The sequence below is a fragment of the Electrophorus electricus genome, chromosome 1 (assembly GCF_041902795.1).
Source record: "Electrophorus electricus isolate QZ-2024a chromosome 1, ASM4190279v1, whole genome shotgun sequence".
In the NCBI taxonomy this organism is placed as follows: Eukaryota; Metazoa; Chordata; class Actinopteri; order Gymnotiformes; family Gymnotidae; genus Electrophorus; species Electrophorus electricus.
Window position 1 is genome coordinate 25,535,478 of NC_137497.1, and position 26,661 is coordinate 25,562,138.

The 26,661-nt window shown below is 41.1% G+C and overlaps 1 protein-coding gene across 1 annotated transcript; it reads right to left on the reverse strand.

Annotated features, from left to right (window-relative positions):
* Nucleotides 1-8,858: 8,858 nt before the first annotated feature.
* On the reverse strand, nt 8,859-21,694 carry LOC145659493 (uncharacterized). Its single transcript, XM_081722276.1, has 7 exons — nt 21,503-21,694; nt 21,205-21,402; nt 19,965-20,095; nt 17,137-17,307; nt 13,569-13,742; nt 9,658-9,704; nt 8,859-9,537 (listed from the first exon to the last, which is right to left on the reverse strand). The coding sequence occupies exons 1-7, from the start codon at nt 21,692-21,694 to the stop codon at nt 9,002-9,004; spliced, it is 1,449 nt and encodes a 482-aa protein (XP_081578402.1). The 3' UTR covers nt 8,859-9,001.
* Nucleotides 21,695-26,661: the final 4,967 nt, after the last annotated feature.

Here is a 26,661-nt window from a genome sequence, read left to right on the forward strand (position 1 = left end):
TACATGATGGATTTGTTAGTCTATTAAAAAGAAAGAAAACCCTAAGCAAACGTAGACTAGTAACACAAGATTTAGTTGCATTATAATTTACATTAATAACTCTTAGAAAGGACTTTTACATTAGTAACTCTTAGACAGGTCTTTTACATTAGTAACTTGTAGATGGGTGTTTTAGACCTTTGCATTTGGAGGTTTTATGAGAACAGCTTTTTATGAAGTGACTGTATGAATCTTTTTAAAACAGAATGAGACAGATGACATGGTGAGGTATGTACGACACATTTGGTGAAGATGAGCCCAGGAGTCCATGATTGTGTACTTCTCTGTACTAGTTAGTAGTCTGTTGATGAAAGTCCATGAAGCTGCATGTACTGACTCAGTCCAGTGTACTAAAAAACACTGTTCAGATTGGAGATGTTGGTCTAGGATCGAGAGAGGTGATGAACTAACCAGACTGACATTGGAATGGCTAGGGATTTAATGAATGAACAGATTCACTTATTTTGGTGGCAAAAACAATAGGAAGAAAAAATAACTCCAATTTCAATTTCAAGAGTATCTAACATTGCAGTGTAAGTTCAGTCAAGGTAAGTACATTGGATGTAATTTCCGGTCTTGTGATCTTCTGTGTGCAGCCGACCCAAATTTGGTTCCCATAAAAAAAATGTACTATTTGAAATCTGCACTCAGAGGAGTTGGTGAGCGATGATTCACTGCCAGAATGTGTAAAATCTGTAGGTTAATGGATTTAAACTTAAATAATACATTAATGAAGGGAACTGAGCAATACAACTAAATAATCAATTAGTGTTCACTGTATCATTTACATGCACTGGGGTTTCCTGAAACAGGATTAAAGCCTAAAAACAGAAGATGGGTATGGAATTATTTTACATGTACAAACTGTGTAGAATATATGAACTACTGCATGACATATCTAGCAGATGTAGTAGTTCAGATTAAAACATTTTTAAAAATATATATTCTGAGGATAAATGTACCAGGAGTACATGAATATTAACTGTATTATATATGTGAACATTAGTAAACTCTATTTTGTGTGTTTGCCTTTAGATTTGTGATGTGAAACCATTTAAAGCAGAATAGCACAGATGACAGTATGTGGCAAGCATGTCAGTTTGTCATGTCATGTCAAGATCAGTCTAATACATTTAGAGGTTAAAGGAAAAGAGGTTAAAGGACCTGAATTACAAAATCCTTGATATCAGATAAGCATCAAATATCAATTTTGAAATGGAAAGCAAATTATGTTCTATGCTCAATACATAATTTGTTTTCTTTAACATTATATTTAACTCCTTCCTCCCTCATTCTTTGTCTTCCACTAAATGAAGAATACTACACCAATGAGCACCAGGAAAACACCACAAATTACACCAACAATGACACCAATCAACCATCCACCTGAAACACCAGTGTGTCACATCACTGTAGACCTCCATTAGCTGTGTGTACAATTGAATCATTTAGAATGCAAAGATATACAGCATTTTTTCCCTTTTAGAGTCAGATTTGTCCTACCTGTGTTCAGGACTCTGTGATCAGACACTCTCAGAACTAACTCCTTCTCCAGTCCACCATGCTGAACTACACAGGTGTCTTGTCCAGCTCCTCAGGTGAGACTGTCAGAATTCTTCTCTTCTGGAAGGTTCCATTCTGGTAGGGTGACGTCTCTGTGAGCTCCATGTTCTCATCCAGGTCCTCTCCATTCTTCTTCCAGAAGATAATCACTTCTCTGGGGAAAAGCCTACAGCATGACACACCAATCAAGAGGAGTCCTTTTGGAACAACTGGAGATAAACAGAAAGAGAACGAGAAGGAAATTAAGAACACACAGATGTCCCAGTATGCATGCAGATAACACCCACAACACACTCAAGAATGGATGTCTACTTTAATCAGTGCAGACTGTTTCCAGTCATTCTTTTTAAAATTTTAACATTTTAAAAAACATTCATTCATTTATAAATGTAAGTGGTCACATTTTAGTTCAATAACTGACAGAACATCCTTCTTAATGTTGGCTTTCTCGGCTTCAGTACAGAAGCTGAGAATGTTTTAGGCTATGTGGAGGTTACACACCATTACCATGGTAATTGTATTACCATTCCCACAGCAATACCATAAAGCCTATGCATATTCCTCTTGTCAACATGGGAACACTTTTTTTTTTTCCCCAAATCAGCAGATTTCTGCAGTAATGTGTTTTGCTGCTGTCCCCATTCCTGTGCAGCTCTCAGCTGTACTTCTCTTGGTTAATATTCTTTCCTTTTTATCTCCTTATGCTGATAAAAAATATTTGTCTGAACAGCAGGTTTACAGTGATGAGGGAGAACGCAGTGTGTCTGAACAGCAGGTTTACAGTGATGAGGGAGAACGCAGTGTGTCTGAACAGCAGGTTTACAGTGATGAGGGGGAATGCAGTGTGTCTGAGCAAAAGTGGAATTTCCTGATGCAGGAACTTTTTATCTTTCCCGCTGCAGATGTTGTGCCAATAACAAACTGTTCAGAAAACTCTATATAATCAATAATGTGAGATTTGTTGATTTAATGTCTTCCTTAAACATAAATAAACAAACATTCTACAGTATTAAAAAATACTCTTTGAGAAATTTGCCGCTTGCAATGACCTCTCACTTCCAACAGATGGTGGCAATGACTCAATTTTCTTTCCACCACCAACCCTACCACATACTGACTCAACATCTTGCGGTGGATAAAGCAGTTCCATTCTGAATTTATGTTTGGTTATTTTCATTATGTTCTTGGGTGTTTAATAACTACATAGCCCAATAAAATCAGCAGTTGCATAGCCATGTTGTTTTCTGCCTGTCTGAGAGACCATGATGAGAAGGTCTGACAAGAATGAAAACCACAGTGCCAAACCCTACAGCTTGGAAAAGACACCAAAAGATGTTTTTTTTACAGAGCCTCCAGGCCTATTAAAAGTGTATCCTAAAAGTGTCATATTGCTCTGTTCCACTAAAATCTGGTGACTAGAAAACTCTGTTTTTTCTTAAAATATTATACCAAATGTATAATGTATACTTTTATAGATGCATATATATAAAACAAGGTCCTGTTTCTGTGATCATAAACTTGGGTCCTCTATAATGCAGTATAGAGACATACTATAGGGCATGAAAATAATCTGTGCTATATCTTCTGTACACCATCTTATGCACATGTCAAATAGGGACACTCTTACAGACACACCTCCTCTCATTAATATATAAAGCAGTCTTTGGATATTCGGAACTACAGACACACCTCCTCTCATTAATATATAAAGAGGTCTTTGGATATTCGGAACTACAGACACACCTCCTTTCATTAATATATAAAGCGGTCTTTGGATATTCGGAACTACAGACACACCTCCTCTCATTAATATATAAATGGGTCTTTGGATATTCGGAACTACAGACACACCTCCTCTCATTAATATATAAAGGGGTCTTTGGATATTCGGAACTACAGGCACACCTCCTCTCATTAATATATAAAGAAGTCTTTGGATATTCAGAACTACAGACACACCTTCTCTCATTAATATATAAAGGGGTCTTTGGATATTAGGAAATGGTATGTTAGAGGGGCACATTTAAATATGTAAACAGGGACACTACACCTCTCAGCTTCTCTCCCCAGGCTGTAATCTGCATAAACAAAGACCATTCCCACATCCCCCTGCTTTGATTGGCTCTCAGTGTAAGGAAGGTCACATTAAAATATAATCCTTTACAAATGACTGATTATATGAAAATTATATCTTACTTAAAAATATTTCTGTAACCTAATGCAAAAGATTACTGTATTAAAATGATGTGAACAATTACTTTCCATCAACTGCCAGAGCTTCAGAAACATGAGTCCCCTACAGAGAAGAGCCAGTATGGTTACACACATTACAACTGTGAAAACTGTATTTATAAGTAAGAAACCTTCTAACAAAATCATGTTTTACTATCTGCACATATTTTACAAATTGAAATCACCAGTCTATATTCATGAAACATATAACTGCATAATATTAGCAATATGAAATGAAATTGCTGATTGTAACATGGGCTCAAACACAGGTCAGATAAGTAATGACCAATAGCCTACTGGGTGAGCAACCACACCCTAAGGATGGTAGGCTCGTGTGCGAAACAGTTAGATCGTAGAACCGGTAAAACAAGAAAAGTAAATAACAAAAGGTGGGGAGTGAACGCCAGCCGCTTTGTTGCAAGGTAAACAAATACCTGCTAGACTGTGGCAGCTATAAAACTGGCTGCACAGACATCACCCTTCAAAGGGATCGAGGATGACGAAACTAGACCAAAAAAAAACCCCTAAATACCACACCAAGCGTGGAAAAAGGGAAAACAAAAGTCACCACGGGAAGAACTGCAGCCCCGATGCACTGGGGAAAACCAAACTAAAACTTCCCAAAGAAAGCAGAAAACAGGAAGCAACTGTAATGGCTAAGGGGAGCCTTGAGAGAGAAACAGATTTGAGGGGAAAAACTGGAGAGGAGAAGGGACATGTAAAAACACAGACACCCTCGCAGAGCAGAAGAGAGGTGAACCACAAGGGCTCACAGACCTCAATACCCAGAGTTACCAACTAGGGGCTTGGCTCAAAACTTATCAAAAACCCAGCACTGAGGGACTGGGTCTCTGGGCTTATAAAGGCCTAGCCCAGCTGTTGGGTGTTAAGCCTGATTAGTGGCGTGCCTGACTCGAGGCCTCCCGCTGGTGGTCAGAGGGGGCCTCGGCCTGGCACCGACCCTTACGCTAATAGATGATAACCTTTCTCACATTCGAATAGATTTGCAATAGTGAAACATAAACAGAACACCAGGTCCTTTGTATATAATTAAAGACAAACAGTAAATAGAAATTTTGACCTTATATTTTATAAAAACTTACTCACATGTTAAACTTTTAAATAAACACAAGTTACATTTAATACAAAAGCTGTCATGTGTGACAACAGACATAGGATTTGTCTACTTGATTAAAGCGATAAAAATGTATTTTTATGTGATGTATGTGATCTTTCTTAATGTACTGTAATTATGCTAGTCATCACCACATTTTAACATGTACTGGTAATCTGAATTAGTGCATATTTTACTTGAAGTGTAAGAAAATATATATTTTCTATAGTGACAGCACCCCCCGCCCAGCAGTGCAAGTTGGTGTCTCAAGTCCTTATGGGTCATTCCTGCACCCTCATCCTGCTGATCCCAAGACCATGCACAGCTGGGTCACACATGCCTAGAAGAGCTGAAATGTTAAACCTGCATGCAGCTGTGTGTACTGTGGGCACTCTGGTCACGTCCACTTTTGGGAAAAGCTACTGGTTAAAGCCAGGGTGGGAGACTTGTGAAGGACCCTAACCCTTCATTCTTTAGTTTCTATGAGGGTAATCTGCCACGCTATACCTTTGATTTAGGGCCAGATAACATTTTGATTGAGTTTCCCAATAAGTGATGTTGTTTTGTTTGAGTTGTTTTGTAATTTTGGTGATTCTGATTGGGTTTGCTGTTATTTTCTGGCCCTGAGCATGTGTAGTGTTAGTGTAGTGTTAGTGTGTGTTAATGCTGTGAGGGCACTGTTCTCTTTGCTCAGCTCTTGGTACTCCAGACCTTTAGAATGATATAAGTTTGGCTCGCTGTGTTGTAAATGTGTCCAGAATTTAATTTATTATTAATAGATCTCTGCCCAGCTCTGCCCCGTGTGCTTTGTTTGTGGTGTTCCTGTGCACCTTTAAAGATGTTGCTCCACTTAAGAATACAATCATTAGGGACAAAAAATTAGTACCTTGGTATAATGACCACATTCACAATTTAAATCAAAACACTCTCCTCACATGATGCAGAAAAGATGGTCCATGCATTTATTACATCAAGATTGGACTACTGTAATGCAGTAATATCTGGCGGTAACATTAAGCACCTAAACAAGCTTCAGCTAGTTCAAAATGCAGCAGTCAGAGATCTTCTTGATCATATAACTCATATCTTAGCTACTTTACAATGGCTCCCAGCAGAATTTCGTATTGATTATAAAATACTTCTAATAACCTACATAGCACTGAACCTTAGAGAACGAGAGTACCAGTAGAATTTTCCTATAAAGCTCCCACACTATGGAATAACTTTCCTGTAAATGTTTGAGATTTTCAATATTTAAGGCTGAAAACATATCTACTTATTATTAACTATTTCCCATCTTAGGTAAAGGTGTAGATCTGGGGGTCCATGGGCATTGTGAGTTCTGGTAAACTGGGATGTGAAGATGCTGTCACTTCACCTCTCTTTTGTCTCTCTAGATTGTTGACTGAGAGCAGCAGAGTACTGATGTTCCAGGGTGCCATCATGCTGTGTTTCCTTCTGGCTCTATCCTTCCTTTTAGCTGTGCTGGTATAGCTACATCTGCCAGAGTCCATCTTCGCACATAATAGTTTCCTAATTTACACACCCTCTACCTGGACATGTCTAATGCCTAATAATCTAGTCTCTCTTTTTGCCGAGGTTCATCTACCCCTGATGTCATGATGTTACTGAGCCTCATCCCATCTCAGCTGTCATGGCTCCTCCCACCACCCCCTGATGCCCCCTCCTGTAGCCCACCACACCTCCACCTGACCACTTCTACGCCTTTGTCCTTGATGGACATTCTCTTGTGGGATGGGTTTCGTACACGTGCACACAATCAGGACCAGACTAGGACCTCTAGAATGTTGGACTAGACATTAAGTGCTTATTTTATCATTTTTTATTTATTTTTCTCTTAAACTTGTTATTATTGTGGTGACCGTTGAGTCTTGGTTCCTCTCAAGGCTTCTTCCTCATGCTCTGGGGCAGTTTTTCCTCTCCACTGTCACCCTTAGCTTGCTCACTGGGGGCTTTGGACTCTGACATTTGTAAAGCTGCTTTGTGACAACATCTGTTGTAAAAAGCGTTATATAAATATATTTGCAGTTCTCTGCTTCTATAATTGTATATGTATGTATTGCATGTGTGTGTGTGTGTGTATGTGTGTGTGTGCGTGTGTATCATGTGCATATTTGTGTGTATGTGTGTGTGTGTGTGTGTGTGTGTGTGTGTGTGTGTGTGTGTGCGTGTGTGTGTATTGTGAGGGTTTTCAATCATTTCTACATGGTGTAGAACTGAATCCTTCAGGATTAGTCAGGCCACAGCCTGTATAAGTCAACACTGGCTCCACCTGCTCCTGTTGGCTCCTGTCGTCTGAAGTTCACCTGTGTTACACCACTGCTGTGTTCCCTTCACTGGCTTCCAGTAGCTGTTCACATCAGATGTAAAAACCCTGATGTTCACTTAAAAAGCCAAGAATGGAGCAGCTCCTCCCTACGTGATGACACTGGTCAAAGCCCAGCCCCAACCTCAAATACACCTTCCTTCAAGTCTCATGGAAGACAAGCATCAAGACTCTTCCCTGACCATCTCCCAGATGGAGGGACGAACTAACACTGTCTATTGCTGTCTTCAAATGCAGACTGAAGGCTCATTTATTTATGAAGTATTTTAAGAGTATTTATTTGTGGAGTATTTAAGAGAATTTATTTGTGAAGGATTTTTGACCACTAATCCCACACTTATGGAAATATCATTGTAATGGTCCAGTAGTAAAGACACATGGCTACACTCCAAGTGGATACAAAAGGAAAGGAGTTTATTGGCTCTCAGTGCAAAAGAATAAACATACCCCAACAAAAACAAAGAAAAATATGCAAAAAAAGGAAAATAATTATTTACAAGTAATTTAAATAATCATAAATCCTCCAACATGAATCAACATCAAAAATACTCAGCTGAAATTTCCCTTCCACTTCCTGCCCAAAGACACTACTTTTATTTATTTATTTATTTATTTGTGTATGGAAAAACAACAATAAACAAACAAAACAAAGGAAATCAACAATATGTTCAGTAAACAGGAAGAACAAAAGTACTGAAAATAATTTAATAAACCATGAAAGTGTGGGAGGGGCAAAAAGACTAAGAGTAGAAGGAAGAGAAACAGACAACAAAAGAGGAGAAAAGACTGCAATGGAACAACTAGAATGGAACGATTCTAATGTTCTAGAATGTAATGATTCAAATGTTCTAGAATGGAACGATTCTAATGATCTAGAATGGAACGATTCTGATGTTCTAGAATGGAATGATTCTAATGTTTGGAGTGTGAGACAGAGAACTGCTCTTAATGCTTTTGAAGTGTGGTTTACTAAAACATAAACCCTACATGTGCAAATGCACATACACACACACACACACACAAACACACCCGAGTCAGAGAGACAGGTAGACAGACACTGGTAGACATGTACAAACACTGGTAGACGTACATTTTCAGAATTCTTAAATGCTCTGAACTGTGTGTATGTGGTTTGAGTGTGACAGAGACAGGCAGATAGATAAAAATACAAAGAATATTCAACAATTGTGTGTGTGTGCATGCACGCTGGAGTGTGAGACACAGGGAAAGTGAGTTAAAGTGTGAAAGAGAACAAACAACTGAAACACTGTGAAGGTAAAACAGAGATTGTGATGGATGTCAGAGTGACTGTCACAGAGAGACAGAGTCTAAAGTACTATAGAACAGACCATAGTGTAACAATTCTGTTTATCGTGTGTGTGTGTGTGTGTGTGTGTGTGTGTGTGTGTGTGTGTGTGTGTGTGTGTGTGTGTGTGTGAAATAGAGACACAGAGAGAGAGAGAGAGAGAGAGAGAGAGGGAGAGAGAGAGAAAGAAAGAGAGAGGAAATCTAAAAAAAATGAAAGACTGCAGTTTTTAATTTACCATTATATGTGTGTGTGTGTGTGTGTGTGTGAGTGTGTGTGTGTGTGTGTGTGTGTGTGTGTGTGTGTGTGTGTGTGTGTGTATTATGATGTTCACCAGTTGTGTGTGTGGAGGAGAGTGTGTTTCCCTGCAGATTCAGGTGTTCCTCCAGGACACAGGAGGCTATTCTAGCTCACACACACACTGAGGAGTTATAACCAACCCAAACCCTGCATAGAGGGGCTCAGTGAATGTGGAGTGGAGAGTGTGTAAGTGTGTGAGTGTGTGTGTGTGAGAGGAGACACTGTAGAAGGACAGAGTGCCGGCGAGCCAGTCCAGATACACTCCTACTCTGTTGGAGCTGGAGGGGGCAGAGATGTCAGTTCTCTTCTTATTGTGCCAGACAGAGTAACTGTTATGAGAGCAGTACAGATTCCAGGACTTTAGATTACGTCCAAACCAACAGTCACCACTGCGTCCTTTCCTCCTGATTCCTTTATATGTCACTGATATATCAGCCCTCCTCCCATTCCACTCAACCTCCCAGTAACAGCATCCAGTCAGACTCTCTCTACACAGAACCTGCTCCCAGTAATCAAATCTCTCTGGATGATCAGGATACGACTGCTGCTGCTTCACACGCGTCACCTTTCTGTTCCCCTCAGACAGAAAGAGACGTGTGTGTGCTGTGTTTGGGTCCAGTGTGAGATCACACACATCTGCACACAAGGAGAAACTTTAGAGGAGAGATCACAAATACTGTGTGTGTGTATGTGTGTGTGTGTGTGTGTGTGTGTGTGTGTGTGTGTGTGTGTGTGTAAATTATATTTACTTCTTACATTTTCTTAGTCCTGGTTTGAGTCTGAGCTTCCCTGCGTGTTCCAACCTAAAGAAACACACACACACACACACCCACACACACACACACACACACACACACACACACACACACACACACACACACACACACACACACACACACACACACAGATAATAGTTCTCTCTCTCTCTCTCGGTCTCACACAGATAATAGTTCTGTCTCTCTCTCTGTCTCACACACAGATAATAGTTATGTCTCTCTCTCCCTCTGTCTCACACACACAGATAATAGTTCTGTCTCTCTCTCTCTCTCTCTCTCTCTTTGACATACACACACAGATAATTGTTCTGTCTCTCTCTCTCTCTCTCTCTCTCTCATACACAGATAATAGTTCTGTCTTTCTCTCTCTCTCTCTCTCTCTCTCTCTCGGTCTCACACAGATAATAGTTCTGTCTCTCTCTCTCCCTCTCACACACAGACATATAATAGTTCTGTCTCTCTCTGTCTCACACACAGATAATAGTTCTGTCTCTCTCTCTCCCTCTCACACAGACAGATAATAGTTCTGTCTCTCTCTCTCTCTCTCTCTCTCTCTCTCACACACACACACACACACACACACACACACACACACACACACGCGTGCGCACAGGCATACATTTCTCTCTATCTGACACAAAGACCTACAGAGCCTTTTCTTATAAAGCTCCCACACTATGGAATAACCTTACTGTAAATGTTTGAGATTGTCAATATTTAAGGCTGCAAACATGTCTACTTATTATTAACTACTTCCCATCTTAGGTAAAGGTGTAGATCTGGGGGTCCATGGGCATTGGGAGTTCTGGTAAACTGGGATGTGATGATGCTGTCACTTCACCTCTCTTTTGTCTCTCTAGATTGTTGACTGAGAGCGGTGGAGTGTTGATCATGCCTGTGGTTCCTTTTAGCTGTGCTGCCATAGCTATATCTGCCAGAGTCCATCTTTGCACATCATAGTTCCCTAATTTACACACCCTCTACCTGGACATGTCTAATAATCTAGTCTTTCTGTCTGCTGAGGTTCACCTACCCCTGATGTCATGATTTTACTTGCCATGGCTCCTCCCACCACCCCCTGATGCCCCCTGCTGTAGCCCCCCACACCTCCACTCCACACAATTACTTCTCCACTGCCCTTCATGGACAATCTCATACAGGAAGAGTTTCAGTCATGCGCACACCATCGGGACCAGACTAGGACTTCTAGAAAACCAGACTAGACATTAATTGCTTATTGTTCCATTTTTCTTTATTTATTTCTCTCTATCTCACTACTTATTCTGCTCCTTATGGTCTATATTCTTACTACTGTAATGTCCGTTATTGGCCAGAGGACCCCCACCAGTTTACAGAACATCAGAACCAGCGCACTGAGGACACTGTCAGCACTGACATCCACACGGCTCTCACACATCTGGAGGACATGGACAGTTATGTTCCAGTGCTGTTCACTGATTACAGCTCAGTATTCAGCACAGTCACCCCAACCAAACTGACCAAAATACTCCTCACCATTGGACTCACACCCTCCTTCTGTAAATGGGGCCTGAACTTTCTAACAGACAGAATCAGTCAGTCAGAACTGGCAGTGTTCATCCAGCACACAGACTGTGAACACAGGGACCTCCAGGACTGTGTGGCCGCCCAGTATAACACCAGCTTCATCAAACTGGTCTGATTGATCACTGGGGGATGAGACAGCATACAGGAGGGAGGTGACAGACCTGGTAACACGGTGTCATGACAACCATCTCTCCATGAATGCAGACAAAACCAGGAAGATGATTATTGACCCAAGGAGGAAGGAGAAGCAGCAGCACACACCACTACAAACAGGAGAGATGGAGGTGGAGAGGGTGAACTCCTTCAGTGAGGACCTCACCTGGACCTACAACACACACCACATCAGTGAGGACCTCACCTGGACCTACAACACACACCACATCATTGAGGACCTCACCTGGTCCTACAACACACACCACATCAGTGAGGACCTCACCTGGACCTACAACACACACCACATCAGTGATGACCTCACCTGGACCTACAACACACCCCACATCAGTGACGACCTCACCTGGACCTACAACACACACCCCACATCAGTGAGGACCTCACCTGGACCTAACACACACCACATCAGTGAGGACCTCACCTGGACATACAACACACACCCTACATCAGTGAGGACCTCACCTGGACCTACAACACACACCACATCATAAAGAAATCCCAACAGTATCTGCTGTGTCCTCTGTTAATGTACGATATACAACTTGACCTGTAGGTTAACACTCTCCTGACATCAGAACTCTGAAAACATTCAGCTCTTGTTCACAGTTTTATTGATGTCAGGAGGAAACGTGAAACTGAATCACATGAAAGACAATCAGCAACACGCTGGCCACAACACGTACCGATAGACACAACACACAATGCACCAAACTTCACAGAGAATAACATCCACCAAATAATGATCTGTGATTACAAATAACAATAAAATAAACTACACACACCCACAATGCTTTCAAAAGGTATGAGATGTACACAGACACAACTGGATTAGCACAGATATAATAACTACAATAACTATAATAACTATAACTCTTGGAGTTGTTCTCTCTCACTCTGCAATCGCTACACACATGAACCGACTCACTGCTACTGACAGCCTGTGGTTCTTAAATGAATTACAACTAACCTCAAAAAATGGAACAAAGTTTCTAAACTCCTGACAGAACAGCATCTGTACTTCCTGAGGAGGCTGAGGAAATGTAGCATGTCAACTAAAACTCAGCAGTTCCTACAGGAGAACGATAGAGAGTGAACTCACCAGCCACCACAGTGTGATATGGGAACTGCACTACTCAGGAATGGAAGACTCATTTTTCATTATTTTCTCATTCTCACTCTTTCATAAACACACACACAGACACCAACACAGAAACACTTATACACACAGACACACACAATAGCTAAAAACACTTAAATCATTGCTTAATTGTTTTCTGTTTTCCCATTCTCTCCCTTTCTCCACGCCTCACACACACTTGTTCTCTCACTCACTCACACACACACAGAAGCACAGGTGAAATGAAAAGTCGCTCCATCAAATGGGTGAGCTCACACAGCACAAAGGCCTCACCCAGCTGTCCAGACTCCTCTCCCTGATAACACACACCTGTCAATCATGATGGGGAGCAGGAGCCAACCAGTCAGACAGGAGGACTGTAGGTCCGCCCTCTGGCCTACACAGCTCCACCCACTAACACTGACACACTCACCATAACACACTACAATTCAGTTCAATATAACATACTCACCATAACACACTGCAGTACAGTTCAATATAACACACTCATTATAACACACTGCAGTACAGTTCAATATAACACACTCGCCATAACACACTGCAGTACAGTTCAATATAACACACTCACTATAACACACTGCAGTACAGTTCAATATAACACACTCACCATAAGAGACCACTGGAGAAGAATTTACTATAGCACACTCATAACAGCACACAGCAGTACAATTTACTAAAACACTCACAACACAGTAATACAGTTCACTACAACACTGATTCTCCAACTCACTCTAAACCCAAACAGTAGACAACAAAGACAATGCAAATATATTACTGCACAGCAGAGTCTACACACAGGATTAATTATTAATAATGAGACCAGTCAAAAATACATAAGGAACAGATGATTATGGCCTTCAGTAGTTCAGTTTTTCACACACACACACACACACACACACACACACACACACACACACACACACACACACACACACGCTCACACACACACACACACACACACACACACACACAAACATACAAACAAACACGCATACACACACTATAACGTTCCATACCTGAGAGTGTCCAGTCTGCAGTGGGGATCCTCCAGTCTAGCAGAGAGCAGCTTCACTCCTGACTCTCCTGGGTGGTTGTACGTCAGGTCCAGTTCTTTCAGGTGGGAGGGGCTTGACCTCAGATCTGAAGCCAGAGAAGAACAGCCTTCCTCTGTGACCAAACAACCAGACAATCTGCAGAAAGGAGGGAAACAGATAGAGAGACAGAGAGTGAGATGCATTTCCAGACCAGCCTGCATGGAGCAGCTAGAGAGGCTGGTAACTGTAGTGGAGGCTTCACCCTGTGCTTTATAATAAACTACTGACATGGTGAGGTCTCGTATCCATTCCTCACCCAGGACTCTACACCACCAAACACCCTCCACAATAATAACCCTAATACACCTGACCTGCTTAGCGCTGAGCTTTGACATAATACTACATAAATGTACCTGCACAAGCAGTGAAAAGTTGAATTTTTCATATGATCCATGAAAATACTCAAAGTATTTTACTTAAATTATCAATTACTTAAATTATCAATAACATTTTTAGAAGTTCTAAATATTATAGTTTATCTTTAAGTTTCAATTGAAGTGAAGCATTATAAACAGTAAATGAAACATACTTGTGTTAATCTGCATAATAAATAAGATTTCAAACAGTAGTTATATTGGTCCTGATCTAAACAGTATGAGGTCTGGTTTACTTTATATAAACAGTAGTTATATTGGCCCTGAACCAAACAGTATGAGGTCTGGTTTACTATGTATATACAGTAGTTATATTGGTCCTGAACTAAACAGTGGGAGGTCTGGTTTACTGTGTATAAACAGTAGTTATATTGGCCCTGAACTAAACAGTGTGAGCTCTGGTTTACTGTGTATAAACAGTAGTTATATTGGTCCTGAACTAAACAGTGTGAGGTCTGGTTTACTGTGTATAAACAGTAGTTATATTGGCCCTGAACTAAACAGTGTGAGGTCTAGTTTACTGTGTATAACCAGTAAATATATTGGTCCTGAACTAAATAGTGTGACAAAATAGTGTGGCAAAGAATTTTAGCACCAAATGTCCAGTTGAGGCCTGCAGAACATATTTAGTGGGGGGACAGATGGGACCAGTGAACATCTTGTGGTGACACACTAAAATGGCCTTACAGTTCAGAGGAATTTCAGGGTACACAAGTTAATACAATGGTAAAACCACTATTATAGTGTATAATAAACTACATACTGTTTATTTCCTTATCAGATTATGACATTCACATGAGGTCAGTCAGGGAGTCATTAATTAACCCATAAGATTACAATTTGAATGAATCATCACCAATAAATCAAGGGTGTGGGTTACATAAACATAAATATTATTACCTGAGAAAGGTTTCATTTCTGTCCAGCACTTAATATTTTATATAACTTACAAGTATCTTCCATTCTTTGATTCATCTCCTCGAAAAAGGTTGTATTTCAAGATTCCAAAAATTCTACTTGTAGTTATAATTCTGTTTGATTATATTTCTATGTGTGGTTAAATTCTCAGTGTATCTGAATTATGTAGTATCAAATAATGAATTATGAGTGTAGAAATGTCTGATCTAAAGTTCTGATGTAATTACAAAACACCACACACGCTATGCACTACACACACACACACACACACACACACACACACACACACACACACACACACACACACACACAATATCACTACTTCACACAACTAATTTATTAACTAAGATCAACCATTTACATTAACACACAAAAAAACAACTAAACAAGTCAGCAGACCTGTGGAGCTACAGTGAGAGTGGACACAGCTGACACTACAGCAGACCTGTGGGGCTACAGTGAGAGTGGACATGGCTGACACTACAGCAGACCTGTGGGGTACAGTGAGAGTGGACACAGCTGACACTACAGCAGACCTGTGGGGCTACAGTGAGAGTGGACACAGCTGACACTACAGCAGACCTGTGGGGCTACAGTGAGAGTGGACACAGCTGGCTCCTCTGTCTCTGTCTGCTGTGTTCACTCTCTTCCATGTCCTCCTCCTGGACACTTTCACCATCAAGTTCTTCTGTCTTTTCTCTCTCCTGCTGTCTTCTTACTCTTTCTCTTGATCCTGGTTGTTTCTGTCTCTCTATACTAACTTTAAACGAACAAGCAGGAGTATTTTATATTCTAGCCATTTCCTGAGATTTAAGGAAGCTAACATTGAAGAGCTAATGTAACCTCATTAGCTTTGTTACAGTACATCAGGCACCCCTGCATGCCACACACACACACACACACACACACACACACACACACACACACACACACACACACACACACACACACACACACACACACACACACACACACACACACACACACACTTACTTCACTCCTTCTCTCCTCCTAATCTCCTGATTATTGATTACTGTGTCTTGTGTGTCTTTCTTTCTCTCTTGTAATTAAGTCCACAGGTTCACTCATCCAGTGCTGAACATTGTTCCTCACTACTGTGTTCAGATGTCCTGAGTTTACTGTCAGCTGTCTGCTCAGTTTCTCTCTCTGCTGACTCGACGTCTTCTACCATCACTGTTCTATTTTTTTTTTTTTTTGTCTCTGGCTTGATGAAAAAATTAGCAGCCAACATTCACTCCCAAGTCAAGGTAATGATGCTAATGATGTTAGCGTGGGGTATCTAGGTGTAGTAACCAACAATATACTGTAACTTGGCAAGCTTAAGGTTACTAATATTAGCCAGCTACACCCAGAAAACCTGTGGAGAGAGATCACAGGTTTATCTTAAGGAATAACCAAGAAACTTTTCAGTTTTATTGAATGAATATTAACTTGTTGTGTTCTTTCCTCCAGCACGGCTGTCAGTTCAGCTCACCTCAACACACGGTGTAAATCATAATGAGAACAGGGTCTCCCACCCAAAAACACAAGGGAATTATGTGTGATTGTAAAAGTGTCCTGTAATGTGCCCAGAACCTCAATGGTTCAGCTTTAAATGTTTTCATTAAGACCTTAAGGGCTTTTATTTTCAGAGAGATTAGAATGACTGATGTTTACAGTGTTTCCATACATAAACTAGATAAAACCACTCAAGTGTAAATCTTACATTAGAACACTTCATTTTACAACACTGCTGTTGTAGTTTCTGAATATATTCATCCTGTAAGACATTTTGCAAAATTTCTGCGGTCAGGTGACCAAAAATGCAGCTTGTGGACAAAATGCCAAAGTGCCTAGTTGAAGCAGCATTGTAATAAATACACCTGTACATGTGGACAAGGACTCATCTGTGTCTCCTCTTTACAATGTTATATTTCTCTTCTAGACTTGACAATCTGTTCATGCATCACAAATGTAACTCTTTGTCTCCACAGTGTGGTCATTTAATGAAATCCAGTGAGGTTTCAACAGAAAACTATATTTAGAGAAGAGAACTTTATAGTATAATATAAAAGTGTAAATTTCCTTGCATTGCCTTGCCTGGCAATGTTTGTTTAATACTGTACTATAAGGGAGTTGACACTGACCTTTTTAAAATGCCTCTTTATTTACATTCAAAAATAGTCACAGAAACTCACCTGAGAATCTCCAGTTTACAGTGTGAACTCTTCAGTCCAACACAGAGCTGCTCCACTCCTGAATTCTGCAGGTCATTATTATTCATCTCCAGCTCTCTCAGTGAGTTTTCTGTTTGTAGAATTGATGTGAGGGATTTGCAAGACTCTTCAGTGAGACCACAGCCAGATAGTCTGTAAATGAGTAAATACAGTAAATAATGTAGTTCAGTCAGAGGATGATGAATTAAAAAATCTGAACTGCTAAGAAAAATTTTAAGAAGAGCTTGAAAGGTCTGGAACACACTGATACATTTTCAGCCTTTTAATTTTACAAACAGTAACATTTCAACATTACCGTGTCTTCATCAAAGACAAAATGGACAAAGACAACAGAAATAACATTCATTAGCAACCTAAGACAGGTGACCAAATAATGGTTTGGTTCATAAGTCAGTGAATGGCAGTTACCATAATCAGAGTCCAAATATCAAAATATCCCACCCCTAACACCATAACAGGAAACAGAACAACATAGATCTCATTCAATGTTTCACAAATACAAATACATTAATATACAAACAGAAAATATTGTTGGAAGAGTAGTGATTATGGAGGAATAAACACTACAGTAGTGATTATGGAGGAATAAACACCACAGTATTGATTATGGTGGAATAATCACTGTAGTATTTATCATGGAGAAATAAACACTGCAGTAGTGACTATGGAGTAATAAACACTGTAGTTCAAGTTCAAGTTCAAGTTTGGTTTATTTGTCACATACATAGGCATACACAGTACAACACGCAGTGAAATGGTGGGATAGTATTGATTATGGAGGAATGAAGTGAATATTAGTGTATGAACACTGCAGTAGTAATGATGGTGGGATGAACAGTAGTGATTATGCAGGAATGGACAGAATGCAGAGAGCAGAATCTTTTACATTGCTGTGCTCACACTATGAGTCATTGATCATGAAACATTCTCCTCTGCCTTTGCTTTTCCCAGTGAGGTCCTGAGTTCTTTCTGTGTTGTGCACCGAGAATCCTGGAGGCTTAATAGCTGAGTCAGGGACCCCATCAGTCAGGCAGGTGTGTGTGAGGCAGACCCCATCAGTCAGGCAGGTGTGTGTGAGGCAGTCCCCATCAGTCAGGCAGGTGTGTGTGAGGCAGACCCCATCAGTCAGTCAGGTGTGTGTGATGCAGACCCCATCAGTTAGTTAATTGTGTGTGAGGCAACTATCTCATGTCTGCTGTTGACATGAAATGTGTCCCTGGAGTTTGTCCTCCATGGACTGTATGTGTGCAGCCAAATACTGGGGAGAGGAGGACAGTTCACATGTTTCAGTTGGATCAGAACTGACTCACTTCTCCTACACTGCTTGTGTGAGGACTCAAGGACATCTGACTTTTTGTACAAAAGAACTGATATAGTCAGTTTCACAACTGTGCTTACATACATTTGAATAGAGCCAAATACTAATACTTTCTGAAATTATTGAAAAAACTTTCAACTGTTCACTCAAATTATGCTGATTATATGATTTGTAAAGAAAAGCATTGTATTAAACTTGAGAGAAATGAAAAACAATCATTTTCACTAGTGGTCTGAGATATTGGTCCCACTGTATGTGAGCAACAGTAGTAGCCTGCTACAGTTTTAGGTGAGTGACAGTAGTAACAGCATTAGCTTCTGGGAGACTCACTGCATGTTACACTGATCACACAGAGCTGTGAACGTCACTGCATGTTACACTAATCGCACAGAGCTGTGAACGTCACTGCATGTTACACTGATCACACAGAACTGTGAATGTGACTGCATGTTACACTGATCACACAGAGCTGTGAACGTCACTGCATGCTACACTGATCATTTTACATTTATGGCATTTAGCTGACACTTTTATCCAAAGCATCTTACAATTATGATTGAGTATAACTTGAGCAATTGAGGGTTAAGGGCCTTGCTCAGAGGCCCAAGAGTGGCGGGGCTTGAACCAGCAACCTTCTAATTAAAAGTCAAGTACCTTAATCACACAGAGTTGAAAGTGTAGTATTGGAATCAGTTGCTGTTAATGATGTTAGTTTATTTTGACTGAAACCTATTTACAACTAGATTATGACAAATTGCCTTGGTAAAATATTTAAACAATGAAAATGTTTCAGATGAATCCATATTAACACCTACACCTTTATAATGTGCCCAATCACCATCATCAGCTCTAAAGAAAACTTGTGATAAAGTTTGAAAACTGCCATCAGTGTGAAAAAAAAAATAAAATAAAAATTATATATATATATATATATATATATATATATATATATATATATATATATATATATATATATATATATATATATATATGTGTGTGTGTGTGTGTGTGTGTGTGTGTGTGTGTGTGTGTGTGTGTGTGTGTGTGTGTGTGCATGCGTGCATGCGTATGTTTGCTGTTTATTGGCTGTTTCACTAAGAGTGTGAACTATAAACACTGTTGGCCACTGTAAATGTAGGACCATTCTCAACACACAGACACACAACTACCCATGACATCAAATATCATTTAACCATCATTAATACATTTAGACTAATGAATCACTGGACTGTATTGAATCACTGGACAGTGTTACTACATTCCAATGTTCCACAACTTTATGGTTTAACTTAAGCGCCTAGTGTTGGAGCCTTCAATCACCTACATGTGCTTTAATGTAGGATCTCTCTATCCTTCTCTCACTCTAATGTTCTATCTCACACTCCTTTTCATTTTTCACAGAAGACCTTCTGAGTAAAGCACATCCAGCGCCTGCTACTCCCACTGTTCATCTATAAATGAAAATACTCACATGGCTTTTCTGGATGCTTTGACCACTGGCAGCAGTCTCAGCAGACATTCCTCTGCTGGGTCATATTTCCTCAGGTCAAACTCATCCAGCTCCCCTTCTGAGTTCAGCAACACAAACACCAGAGCTGACCACTGAGCAGGAGAGAGTCTGGCTCCATGGAGATGACTGTTACCTCCTCTGCTCAGGTATCTTTGGACTTCCTGCACTAGAGAATGATCATTCAGTTCATTCAGACAGTGGAACAGATTGATGGATTTCTCTGGAGAGGAATTATCACTGATGTTCTCCTTGATGTACTTGACTGTTTCCTCTTTGCTGGGAGAGCTGCTTCCTGTCTGTGTCATTAGGCCTCGTAAGAGAGTCTGATTGGACTCCAGTGAGAGACCCAGAAGGAAGCGGAGGAAAAGGTCCAGGTGTCCATTTTGACTCTGTAAGGCCTTGTCCACTGCACTGTTGAGGAAGACAGACATTGGGGTTTTGGAAATACGGAAAAATCCAGGGTGTTTCTGTTGTAGCACATTGGTATTGGTGGAGATGAAGGAAATAAACACATATAAAGCAGCCAGAAACTCCTGAAAACTCAGATGTACAAAGCTGAACACCTTCCCCAGCTGTAGCCCAAACTCCTCCCTGAAGAGCTGAGTGCACATTCCTGAATACACTGATATTTCTCTGACATTAATGCCACTGTTTCTCACGTCTTCCTCATAGAAGATCAGGTTGCCTTTTTCTAGCTGTTGGAAAGCCAGTTTTCCCAGTACCAAAATATGTTTTCTCATGTGACGTGGGTGAGTGGGACCTTTTTGTCCTTTGATACTTCGTCCATACTTTTGATCCTTGTGTCTGAGGTGAAAGATCAGGAAGTGTGTGAACATCTGAGTCAGAGTCTTGGGGATCTCTCCACTTTCTGCTTCACCCAACATTCTCTCTAAAACAGTGGCTGCAATCCAACAGAAGACTGGAATGTGGCACATGATGTAGAGGCTTCTTGATGACTTCGTGTGTGATGATTCTATTGGCCAGGCCCTGATCACTGATTCTCTTCCTGAAATATTCTTCTTTCTGTTTTGTTAAAAATCATTAGTATTAAGTGTCTGTATGTTCACTGTTTGTGTTGCACGGGAGTGCCACTACAGTCTTTAGGTTTTATGTAAATAAATGTTTGTCCACGTCGAGAGAGTCTGTGCGTCCTGCTCTACGCCCTTCGGCACTCGGACCAACATGTTACAGAATGACCAACCACCACAGGACGCCAGCTCCTTCGGCTAAAGACGGACTTCCTAGCAGGAGGTGCGTAGACACCCCCGCCCTGCCGCCTGGATCCCAGGAGACTGGGGAAAGGACCATGACTGGTGTCTGTGTCCACGCCAGAAGTAGATGGGAACACCCCCAAGAATTTCTTGGTGGGCCTAGGGCCTTGAGCCTGGGCCGACGAAGACTGAAATGCGCCACAACAACCAGAAAGAGGGCGGTTGGGTGGACCCGTCGGGATCTCCAGTGGGCAGAGCTGAAGACAGAGTCCCTTCCCTTCAGGAGACTCTCCAGCAAGACTGGAGAGGTCTGCCCAAAGCCCCGGAGGCAAAGCGCTGCTGGTACACTCCTAGAGTGTCAGGAGAGTGGAGGACCATTGGGGGTGGTAGCGCATCTGGAACCGGGGCGGACGTGCACCCCTGCGTGTGTATTGAGGCTACGGACACGTTCAAGGTGCCAGCGCAGACAGCGGGCACCATGTCACAGCGCCTTATATGTTTGTGTGTGGGCGCTATTGTTTGTTTGTGTTTACAACTTTTGTACATCTACAAAATTGTTGGGGGTGTACCGGACTGCCCTGAGAAAGGCAGAGAAGCTGCCTTTCTCCCAGGCGGCTGTTTGTGTGTATGTGTACATGGCGTCCTGAGGCTCGTGTTCACTGGAAGGATGCGTCGGGAGCCGCACCCCTTGGGAGGGGGTTCTGTAACAGAACGCTCGCCTCTCACGAGTCACATGGTTTGGCCCAGTTTGCAGTGGGAGGATCTTTGTTTGTAACCACACCTGCACCTTGTTTGTCTTTGTGTATTTAAACCTGTATCAGTGTGTGCACTGTTGTTGGTCATTGTTGATGTAGCATGTTGTTCGTGAGTTAATGTCTAAATGTAACATACGTAACCATGTTTGTCTAGCTTGTGTTAATGTTAAAAATCATTAGTGTTAAGTGTCTCTGTGTTCACTGTTTGTGTTATATGGGAGTGTCACTATAGTCTTTATGTTTTATGTAAATAAATGTTTGTCCATGTTGAGGGAGTCTGTGCATCCTACTCCACACCCTTCAGCACTCAGGCTAACGTGTTACGCTGAGAGGACACAGACTCTCTATACTCCCTTATGTTTTACATTATTAATATGTCTAATTCAATGTTAAACCTCTTTTCCCTGTAAACACTCTTTTTATTACCTCAGTATATACATAGGTTGTGCATATACACAATACGAACACAGTATATATGTATATACATGAACACAAGGTTTATATACTCAATTACAAATACAAGGTATATATACACAGTTGCAAATGAGAAAAATGTGAGAACAATGAAGTAAAGCAGAGAATACCAGACAACGGGCGACAGAACTGGCATCAAATAATGTTCTAATCATTCTTTAGGGAATCTGTCAGTCACAAATATGTTATGTACAGTATCTTCCCATGAACATTCACAAAAATCAGCCTTTGTGTATTGTTATTCACGTCACACATATCTCTATATGTATTTCAGTTGTGGGCCTCACTGATCTTGACAATATAGGTTTTTCTGCAGTTGTCAAACTTTTCAAGATGGTTGTAGACATTGCACCTGATCTGTGAACTTTTCAACAGTATGAAACAAATTAGTCTTTTTTCTGTTTTGTTTAACTTCAATTTTTGTGGCTCATTTGGCTAAAATTAAAAAAAGGGAAGTATGATTGTGACCCAGTCTGAAAGATTTTTATACTCTAAAGAGCCCCAGCAGACTGATGCTCAGAGATAAATAAGGCTTCATATATCAGTACAAAATTGGGCTTAGGTAATGCTTAGACAACCACAGTCAAATTGTTTTCTCAGTCATTAATTGCTGTTCTTAATTGCTGTCTTGTCAACTTGATGTTGTATTATGTGTTTGTTTTCTGCTACAGAAGAAGCTGACAGATTTGGCCAGTGCAGTGCAGAGAAACTCAAAAGGCTCCACCTGTCACCAAAGAGGACTTTGTGGTTGGTAGTGTTTTTAGCTATGAGATATGGTTTTGGTTACACTGAAGCATAGTAATGTTAAATCTTATTAAAGTATATAATATTTCCCATTTCCCATTCTGGCCTTATACTAGTAGCTACTTAAAAATATTAACACACAAGTAGATTATATTTCTCTTATAATTAGATGATGAGTCTTACACATAAAAAGCATGTAAAACATGTCTTTTATGTGTATGGTGTAACATGCATATTTTATATGTAAGATCATCTTCAAAAACACTAAGATAGTACAAGAACATGTGGCTACTGAGTCAGTGAGTTAACTGAACTCAAAAAATTAAACTTCAATGAATTTTTCAAACCATGGCACTGCAGATTAGGAGGACCTCTGTTGGCCAGAGGAGGGATTGCTGACACACTGACTATATGATTAAAGGCATTATGAGTAAGAAATTAATTTTAGTTTGCATCTGTGGTATCTGAGTTACTGGCATTTTCGAAAAAAGGTCAGAAGTGTCTATCACTGACAAACTAGGTAAAATATATTGGTGCCAAAATGAGACCAATGATAAGACACATCTGCAATCACTCTCCAGCATCTACATATCTATTAGTGCTAACACCAAGTGATAGCAGTGCACATACACCATAACTGTAATCAAGCAGGTTGTGAACAGCTGCAACAGTTGACAAAAAAAGTACTGATAGCCTATAGATATGCTCTACCTAATAAATACCTCTGGCAGAGAGAGACAGAGAGGGGAGTGTAGATTTTAAGGTAACTGATGTAAAAGATGAGGATCTGGAGCTGGATGAAATTTCTGGAGTGTTCTCTGTAGTGTATAAAGAACTATAAGAGCCACTAAAACAAGGGCTTTGACATGTCAGAGATTCTGAAGCAAACTTATGAGAGATATTCTACAAGACAAAGAGCAGTTCCACTGTACAACCACTGGGGGGGAGCATTGTCATAAAAGATCACTCTTTATCGGCTTTATGGTTGGGAGTCAATCTTCTCTGTGGCCAGTCCGGGGCCCCTGCGCCCCTCTGGAGCCGTTTCAGCCCCCTGTGGCCCTTTCGGAGGCACGCCGGTGATCGTCTGACTGGCCGGGTGAAGTGGACAAAGCACCAGGTACGTGGCCTTGACAATCCGGCTGACACTGGGCCACTGAGAAGGCCCACTGCCTTGTCCAAGGAAGCAGCTGTGAAGATACAAAAGGACAGACAGACAGAATCAATTAGTCACACAGCTACAAGTCAAACTCAAGGAAACTTATTGGATTATAAAGAGTGTGTTTACTGCTTTATACTCTCTGTTCCAGAGGTCTTAGACAACAGAGGTCTTAGAGTGGCTGCTTTTAAATCGTCCCTTGACAAGTCGGTCTCTGTGACGTGATGGATAGGCAACACCACCCTTGTCACTCTCTGGCAGTTTTTCCCAGAGAGCAATGATGCTGTCTTCCCTCTGCTATGTCACAAAGGCCTGCTGACGCAGGTCCACCAGGTTGTTGGCCAGGTTTACTGCGTGATGGTAGCCTGAAACACCATCAGGTCCCAGGCTCTCCTGGAAATAAAAATACACTTTTTTACTGAAGCATAAAAACATTTACTGCTCTCCTATAGTTGAAGACCTTTTTTTGGGGTTGGTTAGGACTTGTGTTGTACTGTACAAGTAAACACAAAGTGAATAGAAAGAACTACAATGTACTTACATCCTGATTCTGGGTAACAACCTAGCCATCAGGGATGGTCTCCTTGGTCATCCCGGAGGTGGAGGACTCGGCCGGGTCCAACTGGGTCTGCGACTAGGCAGTCGGAGAACGAGGTCCTCATTGCTAAGCCCATCCGGGGCATCTAGATCCCTGCTGAGGTCCTCATTCAGCACTACGCCAGTCTGAGAGTCTTCTGGAGAGTCTGGTGGAGCCTTCCAATGCAAAGCTGCTGGCTGTGGAACTCAAACGAATGAAGACACCTGCATACGGGCACAAGGAGCAATTTCAGGCACCGGTGTTCCCCGAAGCCTATGAGATGCTGGTCCTCACGCCCAGGAGAGGAGGACCCATTCCTGGTCTGGTTCTCCCAGACGGCTCTAGTTACATCAGGGCAGAGGTTTGCGTACTGGACCAGGGCGTCCTTGTGCACCATAACAGGGAACATCGAAGTCTCTCCACCCTCGTGCTCCTGTTGATGACACTGTATCCCACGTCGTGGGTCAGCAGCCATTTAAATTTTGGACCCCAGTACTGCCTGAACTGCACTGTGCTCTCGCTCAGGTGTCGCCCCCTGCTCTGCATCACGCGGTTCTTGGGCTCCTCCCTCACCCTCTCGGCGCTCCAAGACTGAGATGGAGCCGGCTGCCACTTGTAGGCGTTGGACAGCTCCACAGCCTCGGGCAAAGGCTGGAGGGTGAGCTCGCCGGAGGTCTCTTGCCTGAATGCAAGCTTGTAATCCATTCTGTCCAAAAGGAAACAAGAGAGGAAAAGACATTGGGGGCACTCACATCTGCGGAGACAAAAGATGACACACATAAAACTTTGACAGGCTACTTACATGAATCGCTAATCAATACCCAAACTGTAGAAAGAAGAGCACACACATCAGTGCCACATATAGAATAGTGCAAACATGGCCGCGGTTTGCTTAGTGAACACTTACAATGAATGTGGTACACCGCTGCATGTCTGCAATACATAGAATACAGACAATATATATAATACAGACAATATAGACAATACATACAATACAGCAATACAGAAAATACATACAATACATACAATACATACAATACAGCAATACAGAAAATACATACAATACAGACAATAAATACAATACATACAATACAGACAATATATATAATACCGACAATATAGACAATACATACAATACAGCAATACATACAATACATACAATACAGACAATACAGACAATAAAGCAATACAGTCAATCTTGAATTGTAAAGCACCACCCCAGATGCACATGCAAGCTAGCTGGGTGCATTTAATTAGCCATTTTAATGTCATCTAGCCAGGTAGTCAGACACTCTGTATTTTATACATAAATGACCGAGACGAGCGAGCAATTTAGCAAACTAGCTCAGTCGGTCGGTTCTGGCTGCTAATTTCGTCCATTAAATCTCATTTTTACAGTATGTAGACAGCAAATAAAGCCAGATAAAGAACAAGAATGTAAAACTTACAAAGAAAACGAATCAAAGGGCAAACCAGGTGGAAGGGGAAAAACCAGGGTTGCTTAATTACAGCACACTGTGAGAAGTGAAAGAAGTGAGAAGTGTGACAGCTACGAGCCAGTAATGGGATAGCAACGGGAGAGCCAATGAAAAATCAAGAATCACATTGGAATAGACCAATGGTGCTCTGCTGAATTTGGTAAAGAATTTGAAACAGGCCTTTAGTAGGCCTTTAGTACCTTTGGAACAATTTGGAACAACATTGGAACAAAAGTGTTGCTCCAAAAGCTGACTTGATGCGT